Source organism: Megascapheus bottae, chromosome 14, assembly GCF_031878675.1.
Source record: "Megascapheus bottae isolate mThoBot1 chromosome 14, mThoBot2.hap1, whole genome shotgun sequence".
NCBI classification, from domain to species: Eukaryota; Metazoa; Chordata; class Mammalia; order Rodentia; family Geomyidae; genus Megascapheus; species Megascapheus bottae.
The window spans coordinates 3892507-3906412 of NC_143522.1; the positions used below are offsets into that span (position 1 = coordinate 3892507).

At 36.7% G+C, this 13906-nt stretch overlaps 1 protein-coding gene across 1 annotated transcript in view; it reads right to left on the reverse strand.

Moving 5' to 3' along the window:
* The window catches only part of Kcnh5 (potassium voltage-gated channel subfamily H member 5), a 201952-nt gene that overhangs the window by 47295 nt on the left and 140751 nt on the right, over positions 1-13906 (reverse strand). The window contains exon 9 of the mRNA XM_090345364.1: positions 4269-4521. Within this exon, the coding sequence (XP_090201490.1) occupies positions 4269-4521 (253 nt within the window). The remainder of the gene's footprint in view (positions 1-4268; positions 4522-13906) is intronic.

Here is a 13906-nt window from a genome sequence, read left to right on the forward strand (position 1 = left end):
TTGTAGTTAGCAACAATTAGGCTAAGTAAAATAAAGCAGTCACTGGACCACCAACACTGAATGATATTACGTGAATGAAATATGGCAAATGAATTTTTAGGAATTAAAGCTAAATAAGAGCATGATGCCCTTAGTTCAGGCCCAAGCAATGAATACTGGCAAGGAGGAGGGGGGCATGCGGGGAGGGAAAGAGAAAATCTAACAAACTTATTTGAAAAGAAGAAATGGGAGTGTGCAAAACAATTGTCTTGGAAGTTGGGTCTATTGTTGGTAGAAAATGCTATTTTTATATTCCTTGAAAGGTACAATATACTTGTCAAGACATTTAGAAATATCCTGGCTATTCCAACCACACCAATAAATCCGTTCACATTAAGTAATTACAGAGTAGAAACTAGAAAGCAAGAAGATATTAACGAATATAAAATATTACATATGCATCATGAACTTAATTTTGGAATTCTTTGTGTTGTATCAGAAGTGGGAAGGTCAGGAAAAGGTGGAGGTGTAGAAACTGCAAAAGCTTCAGGTTGGGAAGAGGCAGGAACTGCAATTACATTCCTGCGCCCCATTTAGAAAACATGTAGAAGTCATCCTTCTGCATTCAAAAAGAGATATTTGTTGACTGCATTTTATCTTTCCATTAATTAGTTATGCTTCAGAACTTACTCATTAAACTCCTCAGCACTTTTGACACACCAAAGAATTATGTACCCACCAAGAAGCTACAGAGGCAAGGATCCAAAAGAATAAAACTGCACCTGTTTCAGGATCCAGAGATTCTAATTAATTTCAAAATGACCTCCCTCCTCTACCTTTTCACTGGCAAATGAGCCAGTGTAGCAGATAGGAGGGCTGCTAAATAAAGTTACAGAAACTTTAGGAGGTAGGAGAGAAAGCAAGAAAGGAAGCAAGGAAGGAAGAAGGGAGGGTGGAAGAGAGGGAGGAAAAGAGGGAGGAAGGAGGGAAAAAGAGACCAAGAAACAGGAACGGAGGCAGAAGGGGTATCCCAAGAGATGTCCACATAACTCTTTGACTCAGTAAGCTAACATAGAAAAAGTATCTGAATCCCACAATTTTTGAGGAAGAAGAACAAGAAACACACACTCAAAGAAATAAAATGTGACAGTTAAATGAGACTGGTTCCAATACCCAGGGGCCCAGTGTTCATTTTCACTCTGGCATTGGGTAAAAGCAGTTACCATTTTATTACAAAATGAAAGGAAAATGCATTTTGTCTGTCTCACTGAGCAAATGATTCCATTTTAGGAGACCCAGCCCAAAGGCACTGTACTCCAAGCTTTTTGTTTGTTTGTTTTTGTTTTTAGAAAAGGAATTACCAAGGTACAGCTATAATGAAGAAAATGGGCCAAAGCAAATGACCAGGAGTCCGCTGCTGAGCTAATGTATCGTGACAATCTCATTTTCATGTGATAAATTGATGTCTGTTTCCCTCAGCCCCCACTGAGGGGACTTTCAGCAATTGAACCACATTGCTTTGGGGCTTGTGTTTCATCCTCCTCAGTGAAGTCAGCCAAGGTGTCAGATGCTGGTGGTTCCTGTTCATCCTAGCTACCTAGAAGGCTGAGATTTGAACATCAAGGTCTGAAAACCAGACCAGGCAGGAAAAATCCATGAGACTCTTAAGTCAACTGACCACCAAAAAGCTGGAAGTAGAGGTGTGCCTCAAGTGGAAAAGCACCAGCCTTGGGCCAAAAGCTAAGGGATAGTGCCCAGATCTTTAGTTCACAAAGAATTGTCGAGTTTCAAATAAATTTTTGTATTATCTTTAAGTAGTTGTATAAAGCAGTTGCCATTCACCAAAGCAGTTTATGAATCAAGGGCAAACGTTCAGGTTTTATGGAGATTTATCTATACTTCCCTTAGACTCCAGTCAACACAGCAAGAGCAAACCCCAAGTAGCATTCAATACAACCAGAGAACTGATTCTAGTGCATTACATTCCTTTCTTGCAAATAATATTTTCAGAATTTGTTCCTAAAAATGGAACTGTAAACAATTAAGGAAAGGTTTGCAAACAATGCTATTCAACGATCAGCCACTCAGACATGTTTGATCGCTCAGTTTTTTTTTTTAATAGAAAGTCTTCCTATAAAAGGTCATTTCATTTTGGTTAGGTATTCTTTCTTTTTCAAATAATGATGATTTTTATTTTAGGTCCATTTTCATTCTTGTGTTGGATGTGAAATCCTCTTTCGTTTGGGCTTTTGTGGCTTTCTAAATCCATCAATCTTTTTCTTATGAGAATAAGTGGCATTCAAGTTGCAGTGGGTTCACTTCAGTAGCTAAAAATCCAATCGTTTTAAGATTCAGCTCATTTTTCACGAGACACCAGCCATGATGAATATGATCAAAACGGACATTTTGCCAAAGGCTAACTTACTTCACCTGAAAAAGAAACAGGAGTGGTTCTCTCTGAGCTCATCACTCCTTCCTTTTAGTTGTACACTATAGACATCTGAACAAAAAAAAATGAAAAGTTCATCCCGAATATTCTTAACCAAGGTGTAATGTTTTACACAATCCTCAAACTGTCAATGTTTAATTTGGTCAGTGTCATGCACTGTCATTGCTTTTGTGATCGCATTGTTATTGGTACAATTATCTACTGGGTCCGTGAATTTGAAAATGCTTTTTTAGTGCCTAATTTATCTGCGTTATCTTTACATGGTTGTACAAAGGAGTTGCTATTTCACAAAGCAGTTTATGGATGTAAAAAACTTAATTAATATGACCCTTTTCTCTTTCCATCACTCTTCTTAATTTTGTAGGATATATAGTAGATTCTCTGCATTTCCCTGTTTTCTTTTTTTTTTCTTTTTTGCCAGTCCTGGGCTTGAGCTCAGGGCTTGAGCACTGTCCTTGGACTTTCTCAAGGCTAGAGCTCTACCACTTGAGCCTCAGCACTGCTTCTGGCTTTTTGCTATGTATGTGGTACCGAGGAATTGAACCTGGGTCTTCGTACATGCTAGGCAAGCACTCTACCACTAGGCCAAACTCCCAGCCCCAATTTCCCTGTTTCTCTTCATTCTTCTACCCCTTTTCCCTTGACCCATCCACTACTGCCTAGTAACAGCTTCCTGGTGTCTTGTTTTTGCCTACCATATTTCAATTAATACATTTGTGTACACTTGCATACTACCTAACTTATTTACTTATGAGTTCATAAGCTAAATCTAGTTTCCACGTATAAGGGAAAACTCATTCTCGTCTCTGTGGATTCTACTTACTTCACTCATTATAATTTTTTCAAAGTCTTTCAATTTCTTTACAAATGGTGTAATATCATTCTTTCTAATAGATAAGCATAACTACTGTATATGTATCACATTTTCTTAATAATCAATAGACACATGAAGAAATGTTCACCTTTGGCCACAAAGGAAATACAAATCAAAACAATACTGAGATTCCACCTCACCGCAATTAGAATGGCCTCTATCAAGAAAACAAAAAATAACATGCTGATGAGGATGTGGCTACAAAGGAACTCTGTTGTTGGAAATGTAAACTTACTCAATTACTCAGGAAAGCAGTAAAGAGGTTCCTCAAAAAAGTAAACAGAACTGCCTTATGATCCAGCAATCCCACCCCACAGCATTTACTCAAAAGACTATAAACAAGGTTATAGTAAAGCCACTGGCACGACCATGTTTATCACAGCACTTTCACCATGATATGAAATCAGCACAGATACTCCTCAAATGATTTCTCTGACTTAGGAAGACAGATGAGTAAAATCAGATTTATAAACCCAGATCAAATTCACTTGCACTATGCTTAATTGTGAGACTCCTGAGGATCTTCTGCAATTAACTTCTGAAATCCATGGTGACAAAGCAATGGAGAGAGACTTAAGGTCATTCACTTACTAACTAGACAAATCAGTAAGCTTTCCCAGGCCCTTCCTTAGCCCCTCTGTAAAGCAAAGAGCTGAAGCAGACAGGCTCCATTGCCCTCAGAGATTAACTCCTCAGGTTACTAACAAAATGTTCATTCCAAAAGCCAGCTCCCACTTACAGAGGGCTTTGAGGCTGTCCTATAGCAACTCCCTTGCAACTGTTGAAGTTGAATCAAATGCTCATGTATCCCAATAGGCTATGATGAATTCTACTAATGTTGTCTGCTGGAGCAGTATGATTGACTAATACTGTCTCATTAGTACCCAATTTCTAAAGTTACCAAACTAAAAAAGAAAAAGAAATTCAGTAATACGTTGGTGACCACATTAAGAAAGTTCACAGTACCTAAAATAGCCACCACCTCATCATCCTGGATGACTTCCAAGGAACCTGACACCACAAAGCAGAGGGCGTCCACACTTTCTCCAGCATGGTAAATGAGGTCACCGGGAGCACAGTGAATGGTTTGGAACTCTACCGCCAAGGCGCGTAGGCACCCATCGCTGGCCAATCGAAAAGCAGGATGCTCATTAAAAACCTTCCGGTTTAGATGAACGCAGATATCAGCTCTCATGTCCTTGGGACAGATGGAGAGGACCTGGAGAAAATGAGAGATGAAGATGTAAGAGGAAAAGAAAAAGGAATCTTTTTTTTTGGTGGGGAGGAATGGGGAAGACCCAATATAACAAATAAATATTGATTGGCTAAAACAACATGGCAATGGTTGCTGTATAATATACAGGTATCAGAAAGGCAGAATTAAATAAAAATACAACTCTGCGCTCAATGGGCTTACAATCTATTGAGAGGGGCTGACATTTGTATGGATCAGCACAGCACAGCTTCACAGAGGAAATGGATCAAGCATGGTAAGAACCATCAGGAAGAGTCTCAGAGGAAAAACAAAAACAACAAAACCAAAAACACTACTATCATCAAGGCTCATGAAAATGGGCAGGCATTCATTTTGTCAAACCGACCTTTCAGAATTATGTCATAAATGAATCAGAATAGAGAACTGCAGATTTCCATGCACATTTAGAGACAAATTCCCACTAGCTATCTATAAGAAACGAACATCAACCAAAGAAGCCCCACCAACTTGACATATTTGTTGATACAGTTCTTACTATTTTCTTCAGCCTAAAAGATTTTCCTTTTACCAACAAAGTCAAGTCCAGGGAGAGAAAACAAAGGTTTTCTCCCAGCCTTTTGTAAGGCTTAAGGTAACTGGAAGTGTCACTCTGGAAAGGGTGGGCACATTATTGCATGACAGCTTTTGTTCATTCCAGTCTGACTCCTCCAGCTTTCTGGGGGGAATAGCAAAATTCAAGTTCTGAGCATACACTGGAGAAGGGACAAATGACAAAAAATGATGCTTAGAAAACAATTCTTATTGATACAGATTTTTGATATGTCATTTAAATACTCAAGTTAGAATGGATATCATCATCACATTGAATCAGAACAATGCTGAGGGAGAGATGACACCTAAGTTAGTACTACTCACCTTAAAGACACACATGGAAACTCAACGAGAACCTTCCACCAACCAGTTGGTGAACTATTCTTTACAATGTCTTTTTTTTTTTAAGACTGCAGTTTCTTAAAGATAATGATAAGCTGGTTTCCCCTCATGAAATGACAGTGCATACTAATTGAATACACAATAGTTTCCTTTCTGATGCTGATCACATATTTTGAAGTGGTAAAAAAAAAAGTGACCTAAGATTTGAAATAGCGCCTAACTATTCCTTTTATTTGGGACTCAATCTGGATGGAACATTGGCTGCATTAGTTTAGTAAAAATGACCCCAGCACACAGTCCAATTAAATTATGCTTTATGAATTGGTAGAAATCATTCTCCGAAACTTTGTTAATAGCTTAAACATTATTTCCTATCCAGGGATCTGGATTTGTATTTTTTCTTAATCTCTCAATTTCTCTAGGCAGCAGAGAGTAGCTCCCTTCCTTTTTTGAATACCATATTTTTGAGGAAAGAAATACCATAACAGAGCTTTGAAAGCAACTGGCACTTTTATCATTCATACTATTCCAAAAACAGTACAGTGTTTTCTTTCATATATTCACTTTTACTGAGATCAATGTTTTGTTATTCAACAAGTACTGTCTTGGCTTCTACTATATCTCATACACGGCATAATCAAGTCCCTTGGCATGGAAGGATAAACAAGACATCATATTTGCTCTAGACGTGCTAAACATAACTTTAGAAGGTAAACATATAAGGGATCACTGTGCCTGAGTCTTATGAGTTTAACACAAGATTCCAAGATCAGGCTTTAGATCGATGACTTTCCTGTGTTTGTAGCCTTGACATATTATTCAATCTTCATAAAACTCATTACTGCAAGGGGCATAATGACAGTGCTTACATCATAAATTAATTGTGAGGATTAAGGGGAAATGCTGCTGACTTGAGCCAGTTCAGCTAGGCAGAGAGCAAGGGCTAAGTCAAGACTGGCTTTTTGCATCCCCATGAATTATGAGTTTTTATGGTTTATTGGTGCTTTAGCTTTCTACCAAAGCAATTTGCTTTTTTTTCTTCACATTCCATCCCTTTATAAAGCTTGCATCTGAGATGTTTTTATAGGAGGGAAGAAAATATTTTAGCATAAATCTAAAGGTATCTTAAGCACTCATTGAGGCTGGTATTTTGTTCAAGTTGAAAATAAAATGAGCTCTAAGAAAGCAAAAGAATGACTTTTAAATAAATACATATATAAATATCACACTGAAAGATGTAATGTGAAAATGTGTTGGTTGGTTTCTACTCATTTACCCCACAGGACTTTTGTTGCTTTAGATTCATTTTGTTAAGAGTAATTTTCTGTCCTTTTATTATTTTGAGGGTACATATTGCAAACAGTCTTTCAGTATTTACAATAATCTATTCACTGGCACACTAGAAGGGTTTTTCATTGCAATTTAAGTAAGTCCCTTTTTGTTTCACTCCATTTATGACACCAGATCATTTATCATTTTGATGGATGGGTTATACTATGTCCAGATGCCAAGAAACAATCAGCTAAAAGTAATCGTTAAGGTACATCACGAGGAGCCATGCCCAAGGCAAGTTCCTTCTCCATCTAGCTGACATGAAAATATAACTGAAGTATTATTTACTGGGAAACTAAAGCAATAATAACTTTTTTAGAGAAGGCAAAAATTCTTTCAAATGGCAGAGCAGAAATCTCATTTAGGATAGAGCTCATACTTAGCCCACTGGTCTCAATTTCATTGTTCCCTGCACTAAATATCACATCCAGCCTCTGCCAGGCAGATTCCCTAATAAGCATCACACAATTACCAACAAATCAAATTATATTGCATTAGAAAATGTTTAGGTGAAAAGTGACTTTTGTTTATCTCCAGAGCTGGTTATTTCTCACTTCTACATGTCAGAAAACTAATAAATTAAAGCTGGTTCTTAATTAAGACAGGCAATAAATTTTCCCTTCAAAAGAGCTATGGAATTACATAATTAATCAGTTTTTGAGACTCTGCAAACCAATCCTGAAAAAATAAAAATAAAAAATAATATCCTGGCCTGAAAAATTAAGAAATATATGCATTAATTAGGATATCCATTATACCCAAAGTCCCATGGTCCCAAAACAGATGTCTCTCAGGCCCCAAAGGTTTAACATCAACACTATTTGCAGGAACTTCTCCTAAACAAATAAGGCCCTGTTATTCCTGTACTTTTTTGTGTGTGGCTTACTTCTAAGCAAAGTCAAAGATCTGATCACACACAAAGGTCTGTCTAGCCTAACTACTTCCCCTAACGTGACATCTCAGTCACACACTAGCATGACTGATTTTGCCAGCCTCTCTGGTGATCTTCACATAGACTTGTCTCTCAGCTGGCAATACCTATCATCCTGTTCTCTGACTATCCATCTTCTATTCATCTGTCTCTATCATAAACATAATCTCTGTATAGCACAACCAGAGAATTTAGCAATATGGCTGTGCACAGTAGCAAATGATTGTAATTCTAGCTATTTGAGAAAAAGAGATGAGGAGAACTACGGTTCCATGCTAGCCTGAGTGCAAAGTTTATGAGACCCCGCATCTCATCCAATAAAAACTTGGCATGTTGATGCATGCCTATCATCTCAGCTACACAGAAAACATAAATGGGAGAATTCTGGTTCAAAGCCAGCCAGGGAACAAAAGGACCTGAGACTCTTATCTCCAATTAACCTCTAGAAAACGGGAAGTGGGGCTTGACTCAAGGGTAGGGCCATAGCATTGAGCTGAAGAGCTCAGGGACAACACCCAGGTCCTGGAGTAGGGTGGTATCCTTGAGCTGGAGAACTCAAGGACAGTGCCTAGGCCCAGAGTTCAAGCCCCATGACCGACAAAAAAAAGAAAAAGAAAAAGAAACATGCTCTTCACTTGACTTATACAACTGTAATCTCTGTACATCATGTGGATAATAAAAAGAACATGGAACTATAATGAAAAATTTCAAAATTCAACTCTTCAGTTATAAAATAATTCTTTAGTTTGTTGCTGAAATGAGCCTGATGCGCATTATAGAAAACATACAAAAAGAATGATGCGGGAAAAGCTAAGATGGAGAATGGGACTCACAGGCAGAGCTCCACAGGATACTCAGTCATAGTTACTGAGCACTGGTTATACGCCCAGCACTACGTGGGCCCTCCAGGTCTACAACTGAATTTTTCACATTGCTGCTTTCCTGGAGCTTCCATTGGGCACATATTGAAAAATCACTGTTCCGAGGCCAATGCTCCATTTCCACATAAGACAAATGCATTTCATAAAAGCCACATGATGTCCTGAGGTAGTCTGAAAACATTACGAGCAAAACCTCAGCAGTTCCAGTTCTGAAGTCGTACTCCTGGATAAAGATCAATCAGGAATGAAGTATGTTATCTGGCACCTTCTGGCATTTTCTTTGTGTACAACAAGGAAATAAATACTGATTTTTCAAAAAGCGATTCAAGTCCAAATCTACAGTTTATGTGTTAGAAAGAACCAAAATCTATAGTTTATTTAGTAGGGAACTACTAATTTCCCACCTCAGTAGCTGAGACTGATGAGGTATTTTTTTGGCAGTCCCGGGGCTTGAACTCAGGGCCTGAGCACTATCTGTGTGCTTTCTCGAGGCTAGAGCTCTACCACTTGAGCCACAGCACATCTTCCAAGTTTTTCTGTGTGTTTTGTACTGAGGAATTGAACCCAGGTCTTTGTGCATGCTTAGCAAGCACTCTACCAATTAGGCCAACCTCCCTAGCCCAACTGATGAGATTTTTTTTTAAGTTCCCATTTCATTTTGATCGGTTCCTTTTTAAATTTCATGTATTGTGCTTATTTTATTTATTTTTTTATTTTGTTCTGCCTGTCTTAGGGTTTGAACTCAGGGCCTGGGCTCTGTCCTTGAGCTTTCTTTGCTCCATCTACCATTGAATTACACTTCTACTTGAAGTTTTTTGGTGAGTAAGAGTCTGATAAACTTTCCTTCCTGGGTTGGTTTCAAATCATGATCCTCAGATCTCAGCCTCCTAAGTAGGTAGGATTACATGTATGAACCACCCAGCTTTAATTTTATTTTTGAGTTAACATGCATTGTAATATGAGGGAGTTTGTAATATTTCCATACTTACACTATATTTTGAACAAATTTCCTCAAATGTACTGTTACTTCTAGTATTGTTGATTTTGCTTAGCATTGAATTTTAGGATTGATTTCTATTTCTATAAAGAATGACACTGATATTTTTCTCTTCATATATTTTTATTGTAAATAATAGAAGGGTTACATTATATTCACCGGATAGAAGGTACATTACTTCACAAATATTGATATCCTTTCTCATGTCATGGTCCCCATTTCCCGTCCCACCTCCCCCGCTTGATTTTTTTTTTTTTTTTTTGTCAATCATGGGGCTTAGAGTCTTGGCCTTGGCACTGTTCCTGAGCTCTTCAGCAAAAAGCTACCTCCCTATTCCTTGAGCCATAGCACCACTTCCAGTTTTCTCGTGGTTAGTTGGCGATAAGAGTCTCATGGACTTTAGTGCCCTGGCTGGCTTTGAATAGTGATCCTCAGATCTAAGCCTCCAGAGTAGCTAGGATTACAGGTGTGAGCCACCATGCCTGGCTATAACACTGATTTTGATGATATTTCATTGAATTTATAGACTGCTTATGATAGTATAGCTATTTCATGTCATTAATTCTACTAATCTATGAACCTATCTTATAGACTTTTTCCATTTCTTTCTTCAAGGTTTTATAGTTAGTTTTAATTGCAGAAGACTTTTGCTTCCTTGAATATGTTTATGCCTACAATTTTTCTTCTTTTCTTTATTTCTTTTCATTCATATACTTCATTTTTTAAATTTAATTTTATTGTCAGGGTGATGCAAAGAGGGGTCACAGTTATATATATATATATATGAGGTAATAAGTATATTTCTTTTTTCCATTTTAATATGCAGTTTTATTTAATGACATGTTGGGCATTCACTAACTTTTTAAAAATGTATTTTATTATAATTAATAGAAGGGTTACATTATATTCACCAGATGTAGAAACAAGAGCCATATAATGTGTTATTGTTGTTCTTAATGTACTATATTATTTCTCATCTCTCTTGGTGTCCCTTGGTTATCTCATATTGTTACAGTATCTTACCTTGTTATCTGATATATTGTATATATGTTTATTTGTTTATTTGAAATAGGATAGGGAAGGGGGAACACAAGATGAGAGGAGGGAATTGGGCCAGGGAAATAGGGATTAAAAACAAGAGAAAGGGTAGCAATGTTTGTGAAGTAGTGAGTACATTTCTTACTTTTGAGGATCTAAATAATGTGTAGAATTTTCTTGATTTATTTTTTGGCCTGTTCATTGCTGATATATTGAAAAACTATTATTTTTATATTATATTTTAATCTTATTCCTGTTATATTTGCAAAAATGTTTGATCAGATCTAGCAGGATTTTTTGTGAAATACCTAAGGTCTTTGAAGTATATAGAATCATATAATCTGCAAATACAGAGCCAGTGGATTCAGTGCCAAATTGTACCAGATCTTTAAAGAACTGCCACCAATTCTCCTCAAACTTTTCCATGAAATATTACATCAAGGATCACAAACATATTTGATAAAGCCAGCATTACATTCATTCTAAAACCAGACAAGGACACACAAAAAGAATTCTTTAACAAATCTAGGTGTAAATATTTTCAACAAAATACTTGAAAACTGGATTCAACAAAATGTTAAAAAAAGGATCACACTCTGATCAAGTTGTTTCATTTCAAGGATGTAAGGATAGTTTCACACCTACAAGTTAATTACGTAGATCATCATAAATAAGAACAAGGACAAAACTCGTGATCATCTCAATACAGAGAAGATCTTTGACAAAACTCAATATCCATTTATGAGAAACACTCTAAAGAATCTAAAAACAGAGGAAATATATCTCAACATAATTTTGTTATAAGGCCATGTCTGATCAATCCATAGCCAATAACATACTAAGCTGAGAAAAACTGAAATTATTTCTGGTAAAGTCATGAAGAGATAAGGTTGTCTACTCACACCATTCATACTCAGTATGGTTCTAGAATTACTAGCAAGAGCCAAAAAGCAAAAGGAAGAAGTAAAACGAGAACCAAATAGGGATTTTTCCCACCTCCATTTTTAAACCGGCTAGGTACAGCAAACATACTGCATGCTTGAAAGGGTTAGCAAAGACAAAACCATTGATTTGCTAAAAGGAAGGCATCTTATTTACAATGTAAGTTTTAGCTGTAGATAAAAAAGGCATGAGCTAGATATTTAGAATGAGCATATGATCAAGGTTTTTCTCCTTGGGTTCTTCCCTCTATTACTTTCAACCATTGTGGCATTAGTAATGTAAATCTTTAAGCAAAAAGTAGTCTAAATATGACAACCAACACAAAAGCCAAGAAGTTCAACCAGGATCCTCAAAGGAAGTGGCCAACCACAGTGAATGAAAGATGTTTCATCTAGTATCTCATTCACTTTTTAAATATACAGACTATGTTTAATAGTATAGAAATAAAAAAACATAAAGAAATTAAATGTTTCCATTATTTACACATGTTTATGAGTATGTAACATTTTTATAAAACTTGAATCCCTAAGGTTTTGTTTCCTGGTAGCACTCAAATCACACTGTAAACCATTTTTATGCTGTTTGTAAATAAATGATTTCAGACTGGATACTGGTCGTTTGCACCTGTAATCTTAGATACTCAAGAAGCTGAGCTCTAAGGATCATTATTTGAAGCCATCCCAAGCAGGTAAGTCAATGAGACTCTTTCCTCCTAGAATTAACCACCAAAAAGCCAAAAGTGGAGCTGTGATTCAAATGGTGGAGTGCTAGCCTTGAGTCAGGGACAATGCTCAGGCCCTGAGATCCAGCCCCAAGACTGGCTCAAAAAAAAAATAAATCAATCATTGGCATTCTTTATCATAATTACAACACTATTAAACTAGTATAATTATACATCAAGATTTCTAGTTTTCTCATCTCTGAATCAAGTTACAACAAATACTCTATGTATATCTGAGTGTCAAAGCACAGAAGTAAAATTGGTGGGTAGTAAAAGCAAAGCTAGTAGGTAGAATTATAAAACAATCCTATCTTTAAGGTTATACATGTTTATGAAATTTGTCCATTCTCCCATAATCTTAATTTGTTTCTCAGAAAATATGTATTCAGTTACTCTAACCAGATACATATGAGGGTATCCTGTATGTTCTTAATAATCTCCCTCTCTCCCCTACATATGTGAAAGACTGATCATTAACTTGCAAGGAGTTCCAGCACTACTCTTAGTTCATAATCAGACTGTCTATAATAAACTTACAGTTTGCAAGTGATGATAATTGATGATGCTGAAGGTAGCAAATTAAACAAAGCTATGTCCTGAGGTCTCCACAGCTCCAAGATAAATTGTTTCTCACAAAATTATCTATCAGGAATAGCACTTAATAAAGGATACTTCCAATACTAATTGATAAATTAAAAATAACAACTATGATTCCCTCATTCCTCCCTGCCCCCCATCCCAGGACTAAGGAATAAATGCATAATGATATTTTGATAGGCATTGAAGTTATCACTGACATTCTTCACAGTGTGTTCATACAATCATGTCATGCACTGGGGGTTCATCTCTCCTCAGGAATCTAACAGAACCGGTATGAAGTTAGTAAAAATCAGCGGAAGGAAGTCAGGCAAGTGACATTTCCACATAAAGCATCTTAGCAATCTTTCCCTAGAAATAAGAAACCTAAGGCTGAAAAATAAGAAGTAGTTCTTCCCAGAAATTTCACTCTCACTCATGTGATGAAAAGAAATGAAAAGGTCACTTTCACTTAAAGAAAAAAGAAAGAAAGAAAAAAAAAACAACCAGCAGTCATGCAGAACAAGGGAGAATGCACCCTGTCTGGCTGTTAATCTGCCAGTCTCTGGGTGTGTCAAGTCTCCAAGGAATTAACCCAGGCACACTGTAATGAAATAACACCCAAATGAATTAACTTTCATTACACAAAAGTAAAAGGTCATACTTAGCAACCAAAGAATTTGATAACCAGTAAAGAATTCACTGGCTTTACTTTGGAGATAGCATTGCTGGGAAGAGACTCCACAAACCACAGCAGGAATCAATTCTTTTGTTTCAAAACTATCAGAAGCCAATTCAATCAAGATTTTCAAGCTCTTGAATATAAACAGTTTTTTAAAAAAAATTTTACCACCTTTGTAATAACTTGTGAAAGCTGAAAGTGTTTTCGGATACTCACTTTCCAGAATTAGGACTTTGATAACACATGGTCCCCATTAAATTCTGCTATTAATCTCATGTCTGTATCTGTTTCTGTTTGTTTAGACAGAATCTATCTAATAGCCCAGTGTGACTTTCAGTTTGCAGTCCTCCTCTCT